The sequence below is a fragment of the Miniopterus natalensis genome, chromosome 9, assembly GCF_054644295.1.
Source record: "Miniopterus natalensis isolate mMinNat1 chromosome 9, mMinNat1.hap1, whole genome shotgun sequence".
Classification (NCBI taxonomy): domain Eukaryota; kingdom Metazoa; phylum Chordata; class Mammalia; order Chiroptera; family Miniopteridae; genus Miniopterus; species Miniopterus natalensis.
Genome location: NC_142089.1, coordinates 32,328,712 through 32,355,395, shown reverse-complemented (window position 1 = coordinate 32,355,395; position 26,684 = coordinate 32,328,712). Strand labels below are relative to the sequence as shown.

General features: G+C 49.8%; 1 protein-coding gene across 4 annotated transcripts in view; it reads left to right on the top strand.

The window, feature by feature from the left end:
* Positions 1-2,078: 2,078 nt before the first annotated feature.
* The window catches only part of SSBP3 (single stranded DNA binding protein 3), a 152,849-nt gene continuing 128,243 nt past the window's right edge, over positions 2,079-26,684 (top strand). For all 4 annotated transcript variants that reach the window (XM_087820455.1, XM_087820454.1, XM_087820453.1 and 1 more), the window contains exons 1-4: positions 2,079-2,185; positions 3,176-3,248; positions 3,472-3,533; positions 6,175-6,259. In XM_087820455.1, the coding sequence (XP_087676581.1) occupies positions 2,130-2,185; positions 3,176-3,248; positions 3,472-3,533; positions 6,175-6,259 (276 nt within the window). In that variant the 5' untranslated portion in view covers positions 2,079-2,129. The remainder of the gene's footprint in view (positions 2,186-3,175; positions 3,249-3,471; positions 3,534-6,174; positions 6,260-26,684) is intronic.

Genomic DNA, 26,684 nt, shown 5'->3' with positions numbered 1-26,684 from the left:
GTTTCCCTTTTTCTGTCCTCTCCTCCTGAGAGCTCCAGGTCCCTGCAGAGAACAGAGTGCCTCCAGAGGCGTCCCTAGGGCCTGGCTGTATTCTAATTTAGGGAGGCTGTTACATTGAGTAGAACATTATTCCAAAAATGCACCCAGCCTCTCCTTCCTGAACCAATGCAGATCTGTTTGCTGCGGGGCATTTCTTTTAAAAGCCCCTCTTCTCTCTTCTACAGGTCAAAATAAGCAAACTTTAATGGTAGAGAATTATTCTTTATTTTGTTGAAATCTAGTTCTGAGTTTTCCTACTCGAAACGTGTTTTCCCCAGGACACTGACCTATCCTTTAATTGTTTGGAGCTAGGCATGTTAGGGGGAGGGGCGTTACTTGTTTATTGGAACAGCGCAGTTAAAAAAAAAAAAAATCAACCTAGGCTAACAGTTTCAAGGCTCCCCTAAAGATGTATCCAAACAGGCAGCCAATCAGCGCTTACACAGCTTTTTCTGCTTGACTCTTTTAAAGAGACAGTGCCGACAGTGTTTTATCACATTTAAAGAGAACCGCGCTCTAAAAACATTCAGAAAATGGGGGAGTCCTCCCTATTTCGCTGGTTTCTCGTCTTAAGAGTCTCTAATGAAGGACTCACAGTGTGTCCTCGGGGTTCTCTGTGTGGGCAGAAAGGAGTTAGCAGCAAATAGCTGGGTCACTCTGCCATCCTCCCCTCAATTTCCCATTGTACACCTGGGTCACTGACAATGGAAGCTTCCCCTCCCCCCATGCCTGACTTTCGTCACCCACTCCCCAATTTAGCTCCATTTATTTGAAGTTTGCAGATTTCTGTGGCGCGCATTCTGCGTCGCTGGGCGCCCAGGTGACGCCCCCGCTACCCTGGAATGCCACTGTCTCCCCAAACCAAGGGGCTAACTTGCCAGTGCTGGCCGAGCTTATAAATTAGGGGGCAATCACTCTCCCTTACCTTAGCCCAAGTCCCTCGTTCCCTCCCTCAGGCTTCCCAAAGCAAGCCAAGGGCCATTTTCGCGCGGCTCCACTTTGGGGCTTTCCAAAGTATTTTAATGATCTAGTAAAGGAAAAGGCGCGCGACTCGGCGCCGGCTCGAGCTGCCCAGCTCGCAGCGTGGAGCCCCCGGCCGGGCGCTCGGAAACCAGACGGGGAGAGGGTGGACGGGGACGGGGGCGGGGCTGCCGGGGGTCCGGATTGTAGTCTGAGAAGGTGGTCGGGGTGGGAGCCCAGGGGCAGCCCAGGCGAAGGGGAGGGGGAGATAAGGGTAGGGCTGCCGCCGGCCTCCGCTGGGGGAGGTGAGGGGCAGATAAGAGAGAGGGACGTGGCGGGAGGGAGCGGGCGGTGCGGGGCTTAGGGGTCCGCGCCCCCTCCCCTCGGACGCTGCAGTAACACCTCCCAACCCCCGCCCACCCCCAATGGTCCACGCCGCGGAGAGCGCTGGTCAAACCCTCTCCTCGCTGGGGCCGGGAGACCAGAACTCCCCCCGTCTTGACTTGTGTCCCCTTCCCACATCTACAGAAAAGAGAGGCTCGCACCCCGCGTCCGCCCGCAGGAGCTGGGGCAGCGGCTCCACGGTGGTGGCCGCAGCGGGGACTGCCGCGGCTGGGCGCTGACAGGGCGTCCCTCCCGGGCCGCCCCGGGCCCGCCCCCACGCGCCTATTGGCCGGAGCGGCTATCAATCGCGGGACGTTGACGCCCGCCTCGCTCCCTCGCCGGGGTAGCCACGTTCGGTTGAGCTCCAAGTAGACCAGCGGCAGCGGCGGCAGCAGCGGTGCCGGAGGCGCAGAGGGCGGCGCAGGCAGAGCCGGGCGGGCGGGCGCGCGAGCGAACCAGCGGGCAGCCGGGCCGGCGGGCGAGCGGCGGCGGCGGCACCGGCACCCCAGGCCGAGCCGGCGCGGGAGGAGTTCCAGGGCGATGGGGCCGCGGCCGGGGCTGACGCTTTGACAGCTGGAAAGAGCGCGGAGCCAGCGCCTGGGGGGGAGGGAGGGGAGCGCGGCGAGGAGAGAGCGAGCTAGCGAGCGGGCGAGCGCCGGGGAGGGGGCCGGGAGCGAGGGGCAGCTCGGGAGCAGCCGGAGCGGTAGCGGCGGCGGCGAGGCTCGGCGCCCTCTTCTCTGCAAACCATGTTTGCCAAAGGCAAAGGCTCGGCGGTGCCCTCGGACGGGCAGGCTCGGGAAAAGTAAGCCCTATTTTCCAAGTGGCCGCCGGGCTGCGGGCGGGCGGTGGGAGGCAGGTGGGCGGGTGGGGGCTGCTGCGCCCCGGGCCCCGGCGCCGCCTGCTTGGCCCCGTCCCCGAGGCCACGGCGGGCGGCGTGGGAGAGCCCATTGTTGGGAGCCGGCTGAGGTTGGGGCATCGGGGTAGGGGCGGCGGGAGGCGCCACCGAGGGAGGGGGCACTTGGTGGCCGCGGGGCGTGTCGGGCGTGGGGGCCCACGGTGAGGGGTGGGTGAGGCCCCGCGGGCGAGCCGGGGCGGCCGCCCCACTCGGTGCGCTCCCCGCGGTGGCTGCACTTTGCCCACCGGGCGCGGGCAGGGGGCGCGTGGCTTCTGCAGCCCCGAAGGCTCCTTTTGTCCGCCCGCGGCGTGAGGAGTGCGTACCTGGGGCTTTGTTCGGCCCGGAGCGCTCTCCCTTCCCTGCCCTGCCCTCGGCCTCGCCGCCGGCCCCGTGCCCTCCGGGGTGCTGGGCAGGGACGGCAGCGCCGGCTTGGTTTGGGGGACAGTTGTTTGGGGGGAGGTGGTGAGGGCGGCGCTTTGCTGCCCACTCCAGGGCTCACCAGGCACCCCGGAGTCCAGGACTGAGTGTCCCTGGATCCTCAGAGCTGGGCAGAGGGTGGCAAGGAGTGGTTCGGGCATAGGAGGGAGGCCCTGGGATCGGGTGGCTTTTGAGTTTGAAAGACTTAGGTGGGTTTGGCCCCGACGCCACTTGGAAGTTCTAGTTTGGGGGCTACTCTCCAGGCCCCCACAGTTTGAGGTAACTCGTCCCCTAAAACCCAGCCCGTAACTGCTTCCACCCGCCGCTCCAGGCAGGGCCGAGCTAGCTGCTCACCTCTGGTCGTGGCCACAATGGGACAGCGCAGACGGGGCTGGAAGCTGACTGGCAAGGTCCAGGAGCTATTGCCCCGTGTGATCTGACACCTTTCCTCTCTCTGTGTGCCCCCTGTCTACTTTCCAGGTTAGCTTTATACGTCTACGAATATTTACTGCACGTAGGAGCACAGAAATCTGCACAGACCTTCTTGTCAGAGGTGAGTGGAACTCCCCCCATCATCCAATTTCTTGACACCCCCTCCTCCCCACTATTCTTAGAGCCTTTGTTTTCAGGAGCAGCCACTGTGGCCACCATTTTGAATTTTTATCACCTTTTGGCATTTATTGTTAGTTGGTCTCCACAGCCTTTTGGCTCCAGGAAGCCCCCAGCCCACCCCTTCCCTCTGCTCCTCTAAGCTATCTCCGTTCATTCCTTTCTAGATTCGATGGGAAAAAAACATCACGTTGGGAGAACCGCCTGGGTTTTTGCACTCGTGGTGGTGGTAAGTTTGTGCGATAGTTTTGTGTGTGTTTGTTTTGTCTGAGTCCCTGGTCCAAGTGAACAAAGACAGGAGGCCTGGAGCAGATCCCCCCATGCCTTCCCTTCAGCATTGCCCAGAGCAGGGCACCTCTGGGCACTCAGGCCAGGACTGGTGAAGGAGGAAAACGGCAGAAGAGGCTGGTGCCTAAAGTTTTTGCCTCCTCTTTTCCGTCCTGTAGAGAGCCTTCTAAATCATGCCCGGTGTTTGGATAGAAACTCCTTACTTTTCCGTCTCACTTGGGGCCACTAGGCAGGCTTGAAAAAACCTTGAAGGATTTTTGTCAATTCTGCATGCTGCTTTAATTAGGGGGAGGGGGGTGGGGTGGGGTGGAGGGGATACCGGGTCTGTCTTACTACTGGCCTATCCTTTTTCTTACTATGAGCTCAAAACCTTGAGAGAGAGAGAGAGAGAGAGAGAGAATGAGAGAGAATCTACGGGGGTCTTTTCCAGGCACCCTGAGAAAAAGTAAGAAGGGGCTGCCACTTCCTTTAAAGATACTGATTCAGACTGACTGGACCTTCCTCTCCTCTGTGGGCTCCTTCCCTCTCAGCATCCCTAAAACCACAAAGTTTCATTTTACTGAGAACCTTAACTTGTCACTGTTGACCTCACAGAGTGCTCGTAGATGGTTGGTAGGGGCTCTCTTATCTGTGACCCTCTCCCAGGCCCCAGGGCCCTGCTGGTGTGGGACCACCTCTGTCTAGTCTTGGTTTGCCTGTAGGTGAAGGGAGGCCTAAGGTCAACGGGAGCCAATGGGGAGCCAGTTGCTGTTCGAGGAAGACCTGGGTGTTTTGTGTGACTGATCGGTGCTGAGTCTCTGACATCCTTTTGAAAAAGAAAAGAAAGCAGAGTGGCTTTTGATATTTTGGTGGAGTTCAGGAAAATGGAGTGCCATGTCTTGGGATCTTAGTGCGTTTAACTGACCGCCAGCTCAGGTTACTGTTTCAGGTCTCTTTGAAATGCAGGGGGTTGAAGTGTCTGTTCTACCTTGCCCAGGGAAAATGAGTTTTTGATTATTTCAGCCAACTTTGCAACTGCCTGGTGTTGGAGGCATTTGGTGTGGCAGAAGGATTCTACCTGTCGGAGTGGGTGATAGGTTTTTCTGTGGTGGTTTTTATTCTGTGGTTGTTTTTAGAGAGGAGTGTGGATGGGGTTGGTGGGTCTATCGTGGGTTTTGCAGAAACCTAGGCTTGTTAGTAAAAGTTACTTAGAAGGGGCTGGGGAGTTTGTAATGTTAGAAATCTTTGGTGTGTGGAGGAGTCAATCAAGTATGTGCAGCTTCAGAGGACAGAAAGGAATGTTCTTGAGCCCCCCCTCTGCCGCTAGTAGAAGTCTCTGATTTTCCAGTTCTGTTCCTAATCCCCCTGAAACTTCTCCAGCCTTGTCCGTGGTTCTGGGCTCAGGCAGTGGTCATGTTAGTTAGAAAGCGCCTCATGATTTGACACTGAGCGAATGACCATGGCTTTTTGGGGGTAGGAGGAAGCAGTGGAGCTGATCCAAAGAGGGCCAGGCTGTGTTATTCATACACCTTGAGTGAGATGCTTGTGTGATGACTTGCAGAGCTGCAGTTGAGATGTGCTTGCTCTTTGCAACAGGGACAGGAGCATTGGACATCCGCTCTGGTGCCCATTTTACCCTTCAATCAGTTCCCATCCCTGAGCCTTGGGCTTCTGATCTGGAGAGGGTTTCTAAGGACTCTTGTTAATACAATGTCTACCCTGTGTTTGCATAGGGTTTTACTGTTCTAGCAGGGTCTTGTATGTCTGCTCTCATGTAATATGATGTGTTGGAGTGACCATACAAAATCATGGAGGGGGTGAAGCAGGGATACCTCCCCCCCCCCCCAAGTTCTCCCTTAGCTGTGTAGGTGGACAGGTGCCTCTCTGAGGAGAGTTCTCTATTTCAATATGAAAGGACAAGATACTTGGTTGACCTTTGGCTAACTGGTACTTGTTCTTTGGCGAGATGGGGTGGAGTGGTTCTTGCATAAGAATACTTCAGGGGAAGGCCTGGCTGGGAGTGGGGGTGAGGCCTGAGGGGTGGGGGTATGGGTTCCTGGATTAAGAACCTGTAGGTTTCCTTTATTGGCAGAGCCACCCAGTTTGCTGTGCATATGAATCATAGTCCTGACTTTGGCAGTTTAACCTTTTAACTAAATGCAGCCATTTTGGGTTAGGGGGTGCAGTAAAAGGAGCACAGATGAGACTCATGGATTCCCATCCAGATTCCTGCCAGTCCTTTCTGGGCATCCATGGGTGGGTTGTACTAACCTGTCTGAACTTCAGTGCCCCCTGTATTAAGTGGGGATAAATCTCCTATCTTAAGCACTGTGGTAGTCACAAGCAGAATCATAGGTGTAAGGCATTTAGCACACAGTAGGTGCCTGATAGATGAGAACTATTACTTTATTACAAATAGCTGGCTTGCCAGAAGAGGTTAGGTCCGTTTTGTTTTCTAGGCTGAGTTTGTCCAATGAAAGCTGGAAAGGAGGGGCTGAGCCTTTGGGAGACATGGTGCTGTTAGCACTGAGCATTGTGCACTTGCCGTTGTGTACACAAGTCATAATTAGTAACCCGATCTTATTTTATTTTTCAACTTGCAGCGTATTTTGGGACCTTTACTGTGCAGCTCCTGAAAGGCGAGACACTTGTGAACATTCAAGTGAAGCAAAAGCCTTTCATGATTACGTGAGTAACAAAATTTTAATCCTGGCAATAATTACAGGGTTGGATAGCTCTAACTTCTTTAGGACCAAAAGCAAATACACGGCCAATTGGCAGTGGGTTTTGTTTTCTCCTTGCCTTTCTTCTCTGCCCACCTCTTTGCTGCTCTCACCCTGTACCCTCCTCCAGCACCGTTCTAACTTGGTGAATGGTGTTTCATAATGTTGTAATTATGCAAAAGAGTGTGTAGATACCTATCTGGAGAATTAAATGGCGTTGAGCAGGGCTCAACCATGTGAGGTTTATGTTCAGAGTGGACAGTTAACTGGGAGGGGACTGAGCCTCTTTGGTGATGGTTTAAGAAAAAAATGGACCACAGCCAAAAAGAAATAAAAAGCAAATATGAAATTTGTGTTTTGGAGTAAAGGGGTGTTAAGTGAGAATTCGATGAACTGAACTCTTGCATTACTTTCTAGGGAGTGATTTTTAAAATTATGTTTTGGGTGCTTGTATTTTGTTTGGTGGGGGAACTCATGTTGTGTCCACTGAGACATACTTTGAGGTCTTTGGCTGGTCCATAATCCTGAGTTCAAAATATTCTTGTGACCATAGTTAATGTCGTCACATTGTAGTGCTTTCTGTCCTATTTTCACCCTCTACCTGGATGAGTTTCTTAAAGTTTATGAAATGCTTATAGGAGAGATGCCTAACCCATGCCAGTCTTACACAGCAGTCCCCGTCAAAAAAAAAATTGGACTCTAAACCAGAGTCCAAGTCTGGTGTCAGACTTTATGATCGGATGAAACAAGTTAGGACCTTCTGGGGGAGATGGAAGGGAAGTGTCTGAAGATCTTCCCAGCTTCCTTTCAGTCTGCTTCCCATTGGGCTTGGAAAAGGTTAAGTGTGTGTGTGTGCCTGTCTGCACACACATCTGCACATAAGAGGTGATCTGTTTTGTCTTATATTTCTACATGAAGTGGAAAGAAATGGTCCCTAAACTTTGGGGCATGGAAGTTAGTTTTCTGAATGTCATCGGGGCCCACCCACTTAGCCCGGCCATTTGTGTCCCCTGCATGCAGAGTTTGAAACTGGCCTAGGAGACCAAAACCCATCTGTTTGAGTTTCGCAAGTGGTCAAATCCCATTACCACGAGTATCCTTATGGTGAAAATTTCTCCTGTAATACGAGGAGTTAGAGACTCAGCTGGAGGCGGCCTGGATTTGAGAATATTCAATGTGATGAAGTTCTTCCATGACTGAAAAGTTAATGCCCTTTGAGTGGTGTGCTGAGGAAATTCACCAGTTCTCATGTCCTCTCTAGGGTTGAGAACGAGAAGCTGGTGAATGGTACTTAATGGCCAGGTAAACTTTTAGTAGTGAAAGGTGAGGCGACTTGTTCACTTGTGATGTGGCTCTTCTGGGAACATCTGTGGTGATAATCATAGGGTTTCCTGATCTGGAGTTCGGGGAAGGAGGCTAAGAGGTATATTAGCCATAGAAAAATAGTTGGTGAATTTGACCTTTCTACCTAGTAAAAGTCTTGTGCTTTCTTTTTTTGTTTTTAAATCTACGGACAGCCAGTTCCTTTGTGGCCAGTCTTCGACTGCTATGCAAATGGTTTTATTTTAGAGTGGGGGGGGATGGGTAGGTGTGCCTATTTCAAGTCAATCTCTTGATATAGGTGTCTGTGCTGTCTTTTGAAGCTGTCTTTCAGAGAAGTTAATGATTTTTAATTACGTTTAGTGCTCTAGTAACTAATGTGAGACACTCTTTGGCATTTTGTGGTTTGGTCTGCCATCTTGAAACAGCATGGTGACCATGAAAGCTTTCATGGGATTGCATTCAGTAATTTGTTAAGGAATGGCAGCAGAGTTGTGTAGAGATTTCTGAGGTTAGCATAGGTATTTAGAAGACGCTACCAAGAGATGAGGTCACATCGAGGCCCAGGATTCACAGATTTTAGGGTCTAAACCCTTTTTTCTGGGTTAGAATCCAATCCACCTGCTGTTATGTGGCGGTAGAGTTAGGTCATGTGGGAGGAGGGATGGAGTGACGAATGGGGCAGGAAAGCAACGTCTCTATTGTGAAAGGAGTTAAGGGTTGCTGGGAAGACAAAGAAACAACTGGAAAATTAAGAACTAATCAAGGAAATTAAGAAAAGGAACCCTCTTTTATCTTTGTCCTTCTTAAACCTTCATGTGTTCTCTTTATTCCCATGGCTACCATCTAGTTAGCCCATCTTCCTTCTTGCTAGAATTACTGCTATAGCCTCTTTCTGGACCCTTGTCTGGAATGCATGCCTCTCTTACCCATTCGCATCCTCTCCATCTTTTAAGTTCTCTGTTGTGGAAGACTTTTATGATAGTTTTCTGCACACTGTGTTTGCTCCTTAATCTCAGTGTCTATAACACGCACCTATACAAAATCTTTGTTGGCAGCTTTCCATGTGCTGGGCCCCTGTGCTGAGTGCTATAGGTTCAGTGACCCTGTGAGAGAAGACATGTTGTAAACTCCATTTTGCAGATGGAGAAGCTGAGGCACAGAGGTTAACTCCCACCTGGTAGGTGGTAGAATCAGGATCTAAATGCAGGTTATAACCGACTCGCGGGTCAGTTCTCATATCCGCGCCAAGGCTCAGCCTCACAGGTCCATGGCGTCATTTGCCTGTACCTGTTCTGACTAACTTCTCTTTCAGGTTTGTCTTTCCGACCACAGCTTATTAGTTTTTTCCATGCCAGAGACCATTCATCCACAGAGCTGTGCATCTCTGTAGCTCACAACATCTTGCACATAGTAGGCACTCATGCGAATTGAATGAAGGGCTAAGGAATTATATAGGTAAGAAAAAATAGGTAATTCGGGGTCAGTAAGTAACCTGGTCTGGGACATACAATGGAATACTGGAGGATGTTCTTTCGGTGACTTTATTTTTTTTTTTTTTAAATATATCTTTATTGATTTCAGAGAGAGGAAGGGAGATCTCCGGGGGAGAGAGAGACAGAAACATCAGTGATGAGGGAGTCATTGATCGGCTGTCTCCTGCACGCCCCCCACTGGGAACCAAGTCCGAAACCTGGGCATGTGCCCTGACTGGGAATCGAACCGGTCAATGCTTAGCTGCTGAGCCATACCAGCCGGGCTCGGTGACTTCATTTTTGCTGGGTGATCTTGAGCCAGGTGATTTAATGTGGGTTAACTCGTTACCTTAAATCCTTTTTAGAAGATGAAATGGAATGTAAATAAGAGTGTGCAGTAACTGGCTTTTCATTTTCGATCAAGGAGATTCAGAGATTCTCATGGTTTGTCGGGGAATCTGCGTAGCCCAGGTACCAGGTTCGGGCCTTGGTGGGTAATAAGTAGTGAGTACTTGCTGGGCAGGGATGAGAGGGAGTGCCTGATTCCTGCAGGGCTGGAAAGGACCTCTATCCATTGGAAGATCCTCGCCTCAGCTTTCTGAGGGAAATGATTTTGTGTTCCTGGCGGGTTGTCTCCTCTTCCTGATGGATCAGGGTGATCTCAAAGGCTCATCTCTGGCCAAAGACAGGCTACATAGAGCCTGGAATGAGCTGGATGACTCAGCGGGGAGGGGGTTTAATTTTTCTTTGAATTGGTGAGTTTTTGTTTGAGTCACAGTCTATTTTCCCCCACACATCTGGCAACTTCAGATTTCTCGGCTCATTGTTCATAAGTCTGAGCACCCTGATATGGACCACATATAATGTGGAGTGTTGCAGGATTTGGTACCTGGAGTGGACTTTTCGGAGAAATTGGTTTGTCTGTAGTCAGAAGAGCCCTGAGGTCATAGACGAGGTTCACAGGAACCTTGCCTATGGTTTCCTTTCTGTTCCTCTCCATCCAGAATAATGGTTCTGAGAGTGTTGGTGAAAGCCATTGGGGTCCCATCGGGATTTCTTAGACTCTGTTGTCTGGGTTCCGGCCTTTGTGGAGCAGACACTCCTAATTGCCAACTGTGTCTCTCACTGCGGAGCCCAGTGGTGTCCTGGCGACCTTCTTTGCAGGGTCTGTGGGCTTGGTAGCAGTCCTTTCCCTTCTTGTGGTAGCTAATTTTACGTTTTCCTTTTGGTGGCAAGAAATGAGTGGAGTAGATAAGGCCCTGAAGTGGCGCCTGAGTGGAAGGTGTAGAGAGCAGTGATGGTTTCATGCATAGCTTGTGTTGCTGTACTTTTCATAGCGCTTTTTCAATATATGGTTGTGGTTTGGCCTCACCGCTGCCTGTTGGTCAGGTTTTATTAAAGTCTCATCCCCATTTTACAGATGAGGAAACTGAGACTTGGTGTTTAGATGCCTTGTCAAAGGGCATGTAGCTAAGTGGTGGAGGGAAGATGTTTGCTTTTGATTCAAAGTGTGCCAATATATGTTCACTGAAGAACTGAATTTAGCAGAGAATTAAACTGACATTCCTGAGAGGTGAATTGTGGAGTCACTGGCAGAGGTGGGACCCAAGCTCTGGGAAGGGAGTTTGTTATGGAGCCCTGGCTCTTTTGGCAGGGAAATGTGATAAAAGCTATGGCCTTTCCTTCCAGAAAGTGCATGTTTCCTGACAAAGGAGACTTTGTGCATGATTTCAGGAGGTTCACGGGCTACTGCCCCAAATTCCAAACTCCTCTGTGATCCCCAGTGAAGAACTTGGCTGTGTAGTGGACACGGAGTCCCACAACCTTGGCGAGTTTTAAGTCTCAGTTTCCCTACTCTGAAGACCTCTGCCATTGTGAGCCCCTGAGTCAGCCTCTCTCAGTGGGCTGGCTCCCTGACCCATATATTCCCGCCCAGCTGTTAACCCCTGTGACCCTCTCCACCCCCTGCCGTCAGCCTGTATCTCCAGACTGTTGGTTGAGTCCTGGGTTGGTTAAGAGTCCTGGGCGTGCATAGGAGCAGAGGTATTTGTGGCTCAGTGGCAGGGGTCCAGCGTCCTTGGTGGGTTTGAAATAGCAAAGTGATATTTGAGAGGGCTCTCCTTGGATGTGCTGAGCTGAGGTTCCTGCCAGGCAGGGAGTGTCCGTGCCTGCCAGAGCCTTTGGGAGCAGGGGCATGAGAGGGTGGCAGTGTGGGCAGGAATGGGAGGAGCAGGCCCGCAGCTGGGCTCTGGGTAGCTGAGGGAGTGCTCTCCCCCGCGATAAGCCAGTGTAGCTATCTGCCTAGAGGTCCTGACAAGTTCACGGTGCTGCCTTTGGCTCTGACCCTTGGCAGCCTTGTATGGCAGACTATGAAAATGAAACATACACACTTTCTTTCCCCACTCCCCTTGGAGCTTAGACTTTGAGTTGTGTCCTTTCTTAGGGCTCCCACCCCCATTTGCTGCAAGTCCTCTTAACCCCTGGAGGCTGCCAGACTCCTCCATCGGTAGCTAATTAAACACTAAATGAGTAACTGGAATTGCATTTTGCCAGAACCCAGGCAATGCAGCCACTTTAATGGGTTTCAAGTGGCAGCAAGACCCCAAATTGCAAATCTTTGCCCTTTATTTCAAGGCGGGAGGTGGGGCAGGGGGAGTAGTGGGGACCCAAACAAAGTTTTTGGCAGTGGTCACTTCATTTGAACTCCAAGACCAGCCGTGTGCACCAGTCTTTGCATAATGCCATCTTTGTTAGCTAAGCATTTGCAAACTTGGACCGGGAGCCAGCTCTGTGCCAGCCACTGCTCTGAGGGAGCTGGGAGACACCCGGCTCTCCCTGCGGCGTCCCTTAGGCTGTCCTAATTTCCCAAGGGAAGCAGGTTCTCTAGTGGGGACCTCAGGCCAGAGCCACCTTGCCCCCTTTCCTCAACATTCCCACCTTTGTATGTGAGTCTGTGTGTGCTTAAGTCTTAAGAAGGAGAAATGGAAGGGAGGTGTGTGTGCTTGAGGGCCTGTCAGCCAAGATAACAGAAATGTTACACTAGCTGTAGCCTTTTTTGTAGTGTCTAGGGTTTAGAGTATTTAGAAAAATTAATCTTTTTTAGCTTGGTAATAATTCTGACCACGGCACAAGTGCATTAGACGATTCACATAAACTTTTTTAATACATGTTGCTGGAAGCTTACAGCAAACGGACAATAATGACTGTTTGTTTTTGATTCGCCAGGGTAATGGGGTTTTCTGTAGCCTTGGTGAGATGAGTTTTAGGAGTGTTTCTCTCTGTGTTATGCTTTTATTTTCCTGAGCCTTGAATCCTCTGGATTTGGAAGGGGTTGGGCTCTGACTGGCAGCTGGGATGCATACCTGAGTTCTAGTTCTCACTCTCATTTCCTGGCAGGGCAGACTTTCAGACACTCAGTTTTCCCATCCGTAGAATGGGGAAGTGGCTATTCCCGTGCATGGTTGGCGTGAGGGTTAAGTAGTAATGTGTGTGTGTATAAAAATAAGTTGTCTCTCTGTGGGTAGTACTTAGTGAATTTGTTTCCTTTCTCTTTATAGCCTTAAAGTTTTCCCCCAAAACTTTTAATATCATGGAGACAATAGCATATTTTTCTGGGAGAGCAAGTTGACCCTAGGGAACTGGACACTTGAATTTCCCAGTGATGCCCTCTGGGGCTCAGTCTCCCCTGACATGTCATGGAGACTTTCCTCCATTCCAGTGTCTTGTCTCACTTCCACACCCCTGCATGGGGCACAACAGGCATCGTGCCACAAGCTGGCACTGATAAATGCTCCCCTGAGATGTCTGTGCCCCTTATCTGTGTTAGACATAGAGTGGTCCTGTCCCACTCCCACATGTGGCTGCCACACAGCTAAATGGTGAGACCCAGAGGGCTGGTGATTTGGCATCAGCAGAAATCCGAATTCAAATATGGGCTTCACACCACTTGTTAGCGGGGTGAGGGAGTGGGCTGGGGGAGTGGGCTTCACTTTTTGAGGTCCATTCTCTCGATTGTGGGAGTGGCTGGGAGGAAGGCACGGGAAGCTGTTTGCTGTGAAGTGCTGTGTAAATGTTGATAGGGATAAACAGGATTGAAAGCCCCTGAGTTGGGGTCTTGTCATTGTCCTCTTTGGGTGTATGTTGCCCTGGCTGGCCTCGGGCCTCATCTGACTTTCTGATGGAGTAAGGGGTTCCAAAGCAGGGCCTGAAGGAGAAGGTGGGCTTGGGAAAGGTCCTGTGGGAAACTGGTTTTGGGTGCATTGGCTGCTTTCTCTTTCGACTTCCTACAGTGAGCTTTAGGCTTTGGTCGGCTGGCCCCCCCACCAGGAGAAGACACTGACGAATTTTCGGGTATTGATTTAGTTCGATCATTGAGTGCCTGTTCTGCGCACTGTCCAGTAGAAGAGACCGGATGCAGCTCAGGATGTGATGAGTGCTTAAAAACACTTGTGCAGAATGATCTTGTTCTTTGGAGACAAGGATGCAGAGAGTCAGGACAGGTGACGGAAGTAGCTAAACAGTCCCACCCTGGGAAATATATTTTATACAGGGTTGCAGGTGGTGGAACCGGAGGTCACCTAGTCATCTTACAAGTAGGTAAACTGATGCCAAGAGAGGAGAGATGGCCCCACCTGAGGTCACCAGTAGGACTCAAACCTGCAAACCCGAACAGGGTCCAGGACTCTTTCTTTTGTCCTATGCTGTCCTGCTGCACTTACCAGCTTTGCAAACTGGGCACCTTAATTGACTTTTCTGTGCCTTAGTTTCATTAGGTCAAAATGGGATTGATAGAGTATACATGCTTCATGAGGTTGTCACTAGGATTAAATGAGTTTATGTTGCATGCATGTGTGCGTACGTGCTCAAAAATGCACACGTGCGCACGCGCGCGCGCACACACACACACACACACACACTAATACATCCAGTGCCTGGCACAGCGTAAGTACTATATAAATGTGTTATCATACTTATTATCTCACTTTGCCTGGTATGAATCTTCGCGCTCTCATGCAAAAGGGGGACAGCAGCAGGGGTTTTGGGGTGAGATGTGTGAAGCATGAACCATCATTGGCTTGCTCACCTGTTGATTAGCTCTCTGGTTCCCTGGATTTGAATCCACCTTCCTCAATCATACTTATGCTTGTGAGGATGACATGAGACGGCATGTGGACGCTCCTGGCCAGCACTTGGCCCGTTATTCAGTCACTGTCCATTTTCTCCTCTTGCACCCACTTCTCTTGCCCTGGGAATCTGGAACTTCCCCCAGCCCCCTCTGACCCTTCCCTTTGGTCCCTACTTGGTACTGTAGCACCTGAGATGGTTTTTTTGCTCCCTTGCCAATCAGCCCTTCTGTAAAGCAGATGTCAGCTTGTAGTGTGGCTCTCTCCACCGGCCTGCCAGGACCACCCTCACGGGAACACCCCCTTTTCTCCTTTTCCCCCCAAGAACTTTGTGTCTTTCTTATTCACTTGCTACTGGCTCCCTGGAAGGAGAATGATTTGGGTCCAGGTTGTACCTCTTCCCTTCCTCCTTCTAGATTGGAAGCTCCTGAGGACAGGAGCCCTTAACCTTCATCCGTTTCTGCCTTACCCACTCTTGGGTCCTGTTGCAGAGTCTTGAACCCCAAGGTTGGTGAGCTGCACTCTGGGCCTGAGAGACGAGAGGGGTTTGATCCCTGCCCAGGGATCAGGTGTGTTAAATACACATTTTAATGGAGATGGACAAGTGGCTCATGCTAACTTATTGTTTTGCAAACTGAGTTTTGACCCATTAGTGCCTCGTGAAATCAACTTAGTGGGTCAGATTGGCAATTACAGAAAATGAAACAACTATCATGGAAAGTAAACATAAGTATTAATTGGGGAAACTTGTTTTCAGTGATTTATGTGTGCCTGTAAATGAACATGTGCCCTGGGTTGTGATGTGAAATTTGCCTTATTGTGGGTGTCAATCTAAACTTTGTTGTTGTTTTTTTTGTTGTTTTTTTTAAATACATCTTTATTGATTTCAGAGAGAGGAAAGGAGAGGGAGAGACAGATAGAAACATCAATGATGAGAGAGTCATTGATTGAGCCCACAACCCGGGCATGTGCCCTGACTGGGAATCGAACCCCCGATTGCCTGGATCCCAGGTTGAGGCTCAACTGCTGAGCCACGCCCAGCTGGGCCAATCTAAACTTTGAAAGCCACTAGCCTAGAGAGGCTGAGATTGAATCTTGGGACCTACAGGTTGGATGACTGAGGCACAGTGATAAGCGATTGCTGACCTCAGTTCCCTGATCTGTAATAAGAAGGGAATCATCCTCACCTCCTAGGGTTCTTGAGAGAGTTGTCTCCCCATCTTGCTTCCTGAGTGGTGCCTGGGGGGTGCTCAGCACCTCTGCTTTTGGTGTTTGCTGCCATATTGCTCGGGCATTGAACACACGTGGAAGGTGCTCAGCAGATGCTTGCTGAATGCTGAATAAGCAGTGGCTCCTATTTGCAGTCTGCAACTTGTCCCTGCTGGCTGGCCTAAGGCAGCTACTTCTGCCTGTCTGCAGTTGAGGAAGGGGGGCTTCCCAGGCCCCCTGTGGAGGGTGTTGTCTGAACATCTGCAGGGCTCAGGCTCTGGCCACAGCAAGAATCTTGAGAATAGATTTCAGGGCATCCTGTCTGACCCAGGTTGGCCCAGCCTCCCAAATTCCCTTTCCCCTCTGGATGACAGCTGTTTGCATAGCTCCCAGGCAGGCTTTGTGCCTCCTGCTCTTTGTGTGTTTGGGTGAAGCGCCTGACATTTCACTTCTGTTTCACAGTCCTCTGACCTTAAGAAGCACGCTGCTCCCTGCAGCCTCTGTCTGAGGTTTTCTTCTGATCCTTCTGTCCACATCACAAAAGGCTGTTTGAGAGAGCAGGCTCTGGGGTGGCAGACCTCCCCCACGTTCGGGATGTTAGCCACAGCTTTGCCTGCTCTCTTGGGATGGACAGTGTGGCTTTGCAGACTGGCCTGGAGCCGCGGTCAGTTGTTGGGCTGTGAGTCGTACATGCTTGCTGTGTGCCTGGCTCTGTGCTGGTCGGTGATGGGGACTAAAGCTGTGTCACAGACAATACACAGGATTTGGACTTTCAGATGGCCTTGGGTAAGTCATTTGGTCTATGAGCCTTCGTTCATCTGCAATATGAAAATATGTGAAATAAAGCTTCACTTTCGTCTACTTCAAGTTTTTTTTTTGAAGTCGGGTGAGAGTATTTGAATATCGTTTGTAAATTGTGGCTCCATTTTGAGAAGGCTATTTGAAATTTGAACAGACCATCAAATCATAGAAATATATATGTAAAAGGAGCCTCTTATTTATAGTGAGGGAAACTGAGGCCTGGAATAGGGCGGTAACACAGCAAGTCTGTGGCCTGATGGGCTCCTGATTCCCAGGGCTGCCACTGACGTTAGCAAACCTCCGCTTAAGAGCTTGGCGCCTGCATCTGTGTCTGTGCCATCCATTGGGAATTTTGCAGCTTTCTTTGGGAGATGCCCTGGGCTTCCCGTGGCTTTGGCCACCCGGCCTGTGCTGAGGGGCAGACGGCCCAGTGGGCAGGCCTGGTGTCAGGCGTGTGCACGCTGCCCTTCTTTTCTTGCTGTCTTTTAGAAGGCTTCCAGTAGAAAATGTTATCCTCTCTCTGGAGGCCCTTGCTTTTGGCAGCGCTGCCCGCCAGATCCCGCTCGGCAAGCCCACTTGTGTTACATGAGGCAGCGCTGGCCCACAGCTGCGGATCTCCGGGCTGGTGAACTGCTTCAAAAGGGGATTTTACAGCATGACAGGGAATTTCAGCCACCACGTTATCTCCGAATTGGCCAATTGATGGTTTCAGCAGAGCATTTCAGCATCGGGGAAGTCAATACAATTTGAGTTAGTTGTGATGGCTGCCACTTTAAATACCGCAGTGAATTTCTGTCAGCGAGCGAATGCGTGGAATAGGGAATTGCAGAAAACTTGATCACCAGAGTGCTTCAGTCGATTCTGACCCCAAGCTACAGAAAATGAACTTAAATCTAGTTGACTGTCGCCACGTACTTTCTTTGACATTATTTTTTGCTAACAGCACCTTCATCAAAGGCAACTTGAAGAGATGAGACTAGGTTAAAATCACCGTGTTTGACTCTGGGCCCTGCAATTTTAGGGAGCGATGATCTTCATGGGACGTTGAGCCACTAGGAGTTTCTTGTGAAGGAATAAATTACTAAACTACGGTGTTGTGGTTTAATAATAATGAATCCTTATTTAATGAGGGGAATGAGTGTTTATTGAGTGCTTACTATGTGCCAAGACCTTTAAAAGTGTTCTTATTCTGTTCTTACCCTATTTGGGCAGTGAAGGGGACAGGATTTTCCTTCTATTTCAAGGAGGAAGAACTGATAACAGCAAACAATTATTGAGCACTAATTGTATGCCAGGCACTGTTCTAAGTGCTTTAGGTTTTATCTCATGTTATACTCAGAACAGCCCTGTGGGTTAAGTCCTGTTTTTCTATTTTGTAGTTAAGGAAACAGGCACTGGAGGGATTCAGCACTGTTGAAGGTGGACTTAAAGTGCTATTCACTACTCCATCATGCTGCCTCCCTAAGAATTAATACTGGATTTGACATCTTTGCTGCCTAATTAATTGATGACCCACTGCCCAGCCCAGGGTGGTTTGATACCGGGGCTGGGAGGACTAGGGTGGGAAGCGGGTCCTGAGGGGGACAGGCAAACCCAAGCCCTGCCTGTGGGTTGTGTGGTTCCCTACTGGGGCTGTGCTTCTCTTCAGGCAGAAGGGCTGGGCTAGTTTTCTGTGACCTCACCCAGGGAGAAGACATCTCTGGGCCCCTACACCTTAGGGAAGCATTTCCCCATCTTTTCACTTACAAAGCCTTCTTTTATAATCCCCTACCACCCTTCGTGGACTCTATGCTTGAAAATACTTTATTTACAAACAGATTGCATGCATTGAGTCACCATTCATTTTGATGAAGAAATAGGAACAACAGGAACTATATAGTTGCTGATAATCAGAGCTGCTTATTAGCTCAGGGGAAGCCATGTGAGCATACCAGTTTGGTGGAATTCTAGCCCACAGGAAACACTGGGAATTTGGATTCCAATTCAGTTGAAGCAGAACTGATTCTAGTTGAGCCTAAAAAATACCAGCGGTTCTCCTGAGTCCCTAAAATTTTCAGGAGACCTGAGTTCTCAGTCTCCGGGAACCTCTGGCTCAACGTTTGTGCTTCTCACACCCATCTAGCAATGTAGGGGGTTCCTTCTGGCTTTGTTTTGGGATGGCTAGGAGTGGGCTCTGTGGAGAAAAGTCCCTCACATTTTTCTGAGGGAGTCAAGAGGCTCGGAGGGCAGAGTTCACGCTAGGTCGTCCACTGCAGAGCAGGCAGTGCAGGCAGGCCTTCCCTTTTAGAGAAAGTGCACCTTGGTGGATGGGCAGCCCAGGGGTGTGAGACCCTAAGTAGAAAGCTCCCATCTCCTGAAGATGCTTCATAGGCCCCATTCCTACAGACTTGCAAAGGCACAAGTACAGTGTTCACCATTGCTCTGAGCTGTCATTTAGCAGTAGAGATGGATCACTGGACAGCAGGTCCAGAAATCATCTTTCTCAACCAAATTTCCCTCCTTACTGGCTGTGTGGCATTTTGACTGGCCGTTGTCTTCTTTCTGGGCCTCAGTTTCCTAATTTGTGACATGGAGACAGTTAGGGATACAGATGAGATTTCTGAAACTGGTGACCAGCATTTAGTGCACATTTGCCCTGGGGTTGGCACTGTGTGTGTGTATAACATTTAATCCCCATAACTCTGCAGGGCAGAGCCTGCTTTTATCCTATTCCTTGGGTAAAGAAACTGAGGCTCAGAGAAGGTGACATCATTAGCCCATGGTTATGAAGTCATTAAATAATGGAATCAGGATTTGAGCCCAGGGCCCTGTTCCTGAGCCACACTGTTATTTTAACAAACTTTTCCATGACTTTGCGAGATGGGGGACCTTGGGGAAAAAATGCACCTTGAAAGAATTGGATCATTTCAGTAGAAACCTATAATAAATGTATGTCTTTTAAAAAGAAAAATGTCAGTGACAGTTTGCCTCCCAGTCATGAATGCGGATAAACCTATTTTGACTGTTAACTTATTTTGTTGCTTAAAAGCCAGTGACATGTAGCATTGAATTTATTTCTCGTCACAACATTTAAGTGTTTGTCACTTCTTGAGTGATGTGTGTGAATTTGGGAATTGCCTGTAGTTTGGGAATGGAGGCCACTGTGAGTACTTAAGGATTTTGCCTTAAGAGGGACCTATAGGAAGGGTTGTGCAGCGCAGGCTGTCGTGGAGAAGTGGCTGGAGAGCCACATGCGTACCTGTGTCTTAGGACGTCGATAGAGCCACAGTTGTTCTGAAGTTGGGGTCACAGTGGAGAGCTGATTGCAGGAGTCTTTGTGACTGGAAGCCTAAATATTTATTCTGTTCTGTCCCTAATGAAAACAAATTGTCAACAGTTGTTCAGTAACTGACTAAATTAAAATCTGTAATTAGTCAATTAGATTAAAGAGTTGGCACAACCTGATTGTATCATGCTGGTTAGGTTATTAAGAGAAAGGGTGTGATTTTTAATTACTGAATGCTAATTTTGACAGTTTCAAATAGAAACAGACGTGTTCTTTTCCCCCTTTCCCTAATTCTGAATGGTTTGGAAAGTAAAGACACTCAGTGTGTAAATTATGTTTTTTTTGAAGGAAAATAATCCGAGAAGGTCCTTCTGTAGAGTAGGGGGGATTTTAGTTAAGAGGCCACACTGGATTTTGGTGAAAGGGTTAGTTGGAAATCCTTCCTTTTTTGAAGGAAGGATGGCCTGGTGTTTGGCAGCTTTGTTTTTGCTTTAAAGGAGAAGTTGGATTTCAGCTTTAAGCAGCCGAGTCATTGAGTTAGAGGTTTTTTTAGGGTCTCTCCCAGTCTGTCACCTAAGGCTTTTTTCTAACCAACACCCAGTAAGCTATAATAGGAGACAGACTCCAGTGAGGAAACAAACCACTGTGTATATGAAGTGTGGTGGGACCTCAGACACCAGTGGAGGCGAGTAACAATATCCGACCAACTTTTTACAGAATATGTCCTTATATTCTGGGCAACCCAGTGAGTGAGAAGGACAGATGGGATGAAAGTTCTTACTGCTGCTGCTTTGGGGCTGAGCAGAATGAAGAACTGGGGAATGGGGAAGGGTGGTCCCAGGTTGGGGGTGTTGGGGAAAGAGGGATGCAGACAGGCCACTGAAGGAAGGGAATTTCCATAGGTATAGTTGGGGGTGGACAGAGACCAGAGAGGAGAGGGGCATCTTGTTTGGGAGGAAGATGGGATCAAAAAGCAGCTCCAGTTTGTGGCTTTAGAGGTATAGAAAGCCAGGCCGAGAATTCAGGATGAATAGGGTATAGGCGGGTTTGAAATGGAGCAAATGTTTTTTCCTTTTTGTGTTTCTGTGGGATGCCATGGTGTTGCCTCCCCTGAAGACATTGGAATATGGGTTATCAGTATCCTTGGAGTTAGGGGTGAGAAAATCTGAGCTGCTTCCAGCCACTGACTCCAGCACACAGCCTGGGTCCCCTCATCTGCCAGAAGGGGCCTCCGGTTGCCTCACCTTCATCCCACCTCCTGGGATTTCATGATAGGGTCAGCTTTAAGCTAGAAGGCACTATGCACATGGGTCATTTGATCTAGAGGGCCTTAGAAGAGGTCCAGAGGCCATTTCAGGAAGGCTACCCAGCCCTCACTTCTTGCCCAAAGTCCTGTGGCAGCAAGAGGTTGAGACTCTTAACTCCAGGCCCCTGACCACTGGGCTGTGGACTCCTACAACCCCTTGGGCAGCCTCCCTGTCTTGGGGAAAACTGCCCAAACCCTGTGTTCCAGGAGCCACCCCCAATAGCGTTGCTGTTAAAGCACAGACTCTACATTCTGCTGGTTGTGTTTTCCACAATGCTTTTGGGAAGAAGCAGTTAAAATAGTCTTTAGCTTTGAAGATTTAATATAATGGCTAGTGATCATAAGTTGTTTTTTTTTAAGGAAGCAACTTTGCTTTGTGTGTCCAATAGGCTTGGGGTACTGGGGTACCAGGGTGGAAAGAACAAGGTGAAGTAGCCTGGGTTCTAATCCCCTCTAGGGCCTTTACTTACAGTGTAACCGGTGCTAGTTGCTTAAGTTCTGTGCCTCAGTGTTCTCATCTGTCAGATGGAGATTGCATTCATCTGGCAGTACTATTTTGAGGTAATGGTGCAGAGCACCCTAGAAGATGCCCAGTAAATATTTCTGGAATGACCGCATGAGAGGCTGAAAGATAGCCAGTGTTCTTGGGAAGGTGTCTCTGTTTAGGGAGCTGTACTGGAGTGTGTTCAGACACATGAGTTAACTGAGGAGCAGAATAAAAAGCACTAAGTATTTATCAGTGGTGGATTGGTATATGTTTTGAATTTGGAATTCCTCTTTCAGACTCAGGATCCACAGCCAAGGTTAAAGAAACCCATGAGAAGTGGTGGTGGTGGTGGTGGTGGTAGTGGTGTGTGTGTGTGTGCGTGTGTGCGTGTGTGTGGTGGCAAATAGAAGGAAGTGACAGCGCTAGGAGAGAGTTTATTTTAAAAGCTTCCCCCACTGATAGATTTGTAGCCCTGGGTAAATAGGGAAGCTTGTAAAACTTGATTCATTTTCTTCCTGAAGTCTGTTTTTGGTGGGGAGTCGGGGAGAGAACAGAGCCAGCCAAGGGAACCAAGTGCTTTGAGGTTGGAAGTGTATGTCCCCGTGCACATTACGTACAGAGCCAGAGCATTCAGTGTTCTCAGCCCTGCTCCCTGCCCCCAAAAGATCTTTCTCTTCCTGGGACAGAGAAGGGCCTGTTGCTGGGGTCTCATCTAGGGATGAGCAAGGACTTCCTGCCCTCAGGATGACTTCCTACTTCCTTCCTGGCCTATGCTGCCCAGAGCAGATCGGGTTTGGTCTTTTCTTTTGCTTAGGAAACATGTCCTCCCCCATCCCTGTCTAGGCCTGCTCTGGAGACAGGGATGGGCAGCTGGGACAACCATTGGCCAGCAGGGAGCTAGGGTGTGTTCTCAACTGGAGGCCCATGTGAGCTGTTCAGGAATTAGAAGTCTACTGCTGCTGGGAAACCACTGTAGAAATGGAAAGGTGGTCAGCAGAGAAAGGTGAGAAGGTGGTGGGCGTGGTACATTAGAAAAAAATATTTCAGGGGATTTTGGAATGTTTCTGTTTTGAAATAAAGGTTATTTCAAAAAAAGACTGTATTTTTGATGTTAGGGTGAAGTATGAACCCTGAGACTTGGATACCCAGCCAATTGCTAGGCTGTAGTTTAGGAAAGGAAGGGCTAACCTCCCCACCTCAGGGCCTTTGCACAGGCCTTTCTCCTTGCTTGGAGTACTTCCCTTCATGAAGGCAGGGCCTGACACCTCATGGATACCCAGTTCATATTTTTGGACTGAAAGAGTGATTAGGAAGTACAGGAGACCACTTTCCAGGGTGGCGCCTATGCTTGTGAACCAACGGTTCGCTGGAGCCTTTGTGCCCTCATAGCAAGGCCAAGTTTGGCTGCTTGGTTTGAGCCCCAGCATTGGCATTCGCCTTTCTTTTCTGAAATAGGTCTTTGACATACGAAGGAGCTTCACGTGAAGTGTCCTCAGAGGTGTGTGGGAAAATGCTCAGTTGTCCGTAAGCCTAACCTTTTGCCTTAGGCTGGAAGCTTTGTGACTCCGCTCTTGTCTAGTTTTTGCCTTTTGTAAAGGGGTTTGGAGAGTGGGTGGGCAGGGGTGTGGTCTGGAATCCTGAACACTGTCACCCAGTTGGTGTCGTAGTGGAGTGTTAACCTAGGAATGTGGGAAATACCCCACTTCTGATTCCTCTAACTCTCCTGCTTATCTGGGAAGGAATATTTTACGATTTGACCCCTGTAATTTGGGGTTGGTGGCGATATTATCAGGTCACACAAATCTATAGTTGGCCTTTGCATTACCTGAAAAGACTCCTGTTTGCTTAGCTGAGGAGCATAAAGAAGATTCTAGGGGGCTGCTGTTGGTGTTTGTGCAGGGGGTGGCTTCTCATTCTGAGTAGCTCTTACCTACCCCTCAAGCAGGGTCCAGCCACACCCTGGCCCAGGGGCTTCTTTAGTTCTAAGCCAGCCATTCTGGCTTTTCCAGGGGCTTGAAATAAATGCTCACTCCCTTTAAACCCCCACTTCCCATTGCGTACAATCCTAATGGGAGAGTATTTTAACCAATATCCACCTGGGGGTCAGCAGATGCTTGTTTATCTCAGATTTATCCTTTCACTTATCAAATTAGTTGATGCCTCTGAGATGTGGCTGCAGACTGGACACCAGCAAAGTCTTTGCCCTTACAAAGCTTAAAGACCATTCTGGGGTTTATGTGTTTCAAGATGCTGACTGCGCATACTTAAATGGAAGTTATATTCTGCAGTTCAGGTGGGCATGTCCCCCAGGAAGGCACTGGAATGCATTGTCATCTCCCCTTGGGGGGGGACTGCTGCTATGACTGGAAACCAGCAAATTTTCTCTTGCCTTGGCCAGCCCTGGTCCCCTGGACGCCACACACTGGCTCAGTGATTTTTGGTTTAGTTGCTTGAAGTTAACTGAGTATTTACTTCATTCTCTGTAAGGCTGGGGTAAAGGATATCTTGGTGGTCCCTGTGTTGGTGTGTGGCTGTCTGGGACCTCATGAAGGTGTGGCTAAGAGTTTGGAGAAAGCACTGAGTGCACCTTGAAGACAGAAGAGTTGGAACGTAAATCTTCTTGTCCAGCTTGTTTCAGTAAACATTTAAAAAAAATGGTTATTGGGCACGGCTGGTGTGGCTCAGCAATTGAGCATCGACCTATGATCCAGGAGACCAAGGTTCGATTCCCGATCAGGGCACATGTCCAGGTTGTGGGCTTGATCCCCAATAGAGGGCATGCAGGAGGCAGCCGATCAATGACTCTTTCATCATTGATGTTTCTATGTCTCTCTCTCTCCCTTCCTCTCTCTCAGATCAGTAAAGATATATTTTTAAAAAATGGTTATTGGGAGCATAGATCCAAAAGGTCCAGACTAAAAGAATGAAGCATATACTAGTTTTAAGGAAGTTTTCAGGGGCCTGTGATCTCTCAGAGCCAAGTTAATTTTTCTAGGTTTTACCAAAAACACAAATCCCCCTCCTCATGGTTGGGGGTTGGGCATTGCTGCTAGGACCGGATACCTCCTGGCCCCCTCTAGGCCCCCTCTGGGGCACAGGTGCCTGCCATAGCGCCACCCTTTCCGGTGAGTCAGCGAGTTTGTCCTGGAATATCTCTTCCTGGGTGAGGGCTGGAGTCACGGGCTGAGGCCACTCTGGGCCGCAGCTTCTCAGGAAGCTGTATTGGCCCCGTCCAGAGCTGCCTTGCAGACTTGAGGTACAGATGGATTCTTCCCCCTCCCTTTTTTCTTTTTGAAAATGTTTTTAGTGCTGAGTGTGTGTCACACCAGCATTTTTCTCAGGACAGAGGACTGAAGCTGTTACTGCACACAGCAGAGAGACTGGTTCTGACCCAGAGCCTACTGTGGCCTGATCCTTGGTAGGCCAGTTGCTGGGGCCCTGTCCAGGGTGTAATCTGGACTCAAGCATGGGGTCTAGGGGTGAGGAGGAACCATGGGGAGGGGCAGCCATTGTAGGGAAAGGAAGAAGAGAGGGAGGGGAGGTGTGACTTAGCCTGTTGGGCCACAGAAAGGGTCATTCCCCTCTGGAACAGCAGCATTTGCTGCTCTGGGGAAAGATCTGCCTCTGGCTTGATGCAGGGGCCACAGCTACCACCAGTTTACCAGCTTGGCTGCGCAGCCCTGACCCCAAGGAGGGAGGAGCCTGGAGTAGCCTTCCCAGCCTCTCTGGTTTGATTGACCCAGTTCCATTTTTCCTCCTCTGGATACGGACTCTTTACCACTCCTCTCAAGTCCCCATGGACCACATTGAGAGAAATGAGTGAGCCCCAGCACCTGGCACACAGTTGGTGCTCAATAAATGTCTTGTATTTTTAAAACAGTGGGTGTGAAGGACTTGATGCAATATGAGTAATGCTATTGCCGAGAGGGCAGGGACCATACTACCCGGTGCTGCGCCTGGCACACTGGAGGTGCTCAGCTATTTGGGTGAATGAACTAGTGTCCAGAGGACAGGACTCCGGCATGGACAGTGGCATGGGTGCAGCAGGGAGGGAAGGAGCTAAGCTCCTGCCTTTTTCCTGCTGTCCCTGTGGGTGATGACAGCCAGCCTTTTGGCCTCACCCTTAAATTGCCCCTTTGTTGGCTTGGGCCTAGGCATGGATGCCAGATTGGCTTTGTTAATGTGAAATGTGATGGCATAATGTCTCCCTCTTCCTAAAGTCAAAATCAAACCAAAATCACAATAAGACAATTCAGAATCTGCCATGAAGACAGCACTGCGGTTTCTCTGACTGTGGGATGGAGGCCCCAGACTGTGAGCCAGACGTTCAAGGTCTTTCTGGTCTGACCTCACCCACATTTCAGATTTTGCCATCTTTATTGCAGACCTTGTCCTGCTGCTGGACACTCTCACCTTTAGTATAGATTAATCCTCACAACCACCCGCTGAGGAAGACAGTGGTCTTAAGGGGGAAAAACCCAAAGGGCCAAGCAGGTAGGATTTTAGAGAGCATCTGAAGCCCTGTTGTGTGTGTGTTGCTGGTGACAGTCCCCCCCCCCAAAAAAAACCCAGCACCTCGCTTCTGTGTTCTTACCCCTTTGTAGAAAGTGTCATGTCTGTCACTGGCTGACACTTTGAGGGTTTTTCTTCTCTCCCAATAAATAATTCTTTGTCTCTCTTCAGGGTGGCAGATCGGGTTGGGGAAAGGCAGCCCATCAGACAAGTGGGCTGAGGAGGGGGCCTGGACAGGTGGGAGGGGGATTGAGAGAGCCAGTGTGCAGCTGAGGCGGCAGGGTAGCGGGGACACCTGAAGCCACCTCCTAAAACGTGTAATCGCGCATTTCTTGCCCAGGGATGTGAGTGAAATATTAGGTTAAATGGAGAGTTCCTTCCTCAGAGGAGAAAGCAGCTCCCTTTTCCTGTCCCTTTGTCTCTTGTCCCCTTTGTCCCAGCCCTCCAGCTCTACGGCCTCCCCTCCCCCAGCGGTTCCTTCCTTTGTGCCCCCGCCACTCACCAGCGAAACTTAACTCTGAGCCTCCAGCATCCACAGAGGCCCCCACCTTCTCTGCTCCCCGTGAAACAAAAGTAGCTGGTAGGTCCTGGCCTGGCTGTCAGCACATGGACTGAAAGGAACCAGACAGGGGCCCCAGCCCCCCAAAGGTGGTGGTTGGTTTTGAAGTTTGGCACAGGCTATTGGCAGCCCCTTCAGAGGGATCAGCATTGTTGGGGATCCTGCTGCTCTAGTCTGAGGGGCCCAGCATGGGGAGGATGGACCCCTTCCCTGGTGAAGGGCCCTGGGGTCTCCATCCAAGCCGCTCTTTTTCCTCCTCTGAGTGGTTCTGGGACCTTTTCGGTTCTGTGTGCAACACCTAGAAATAAATATGTGCTAAGCTGTGAAAGAGGC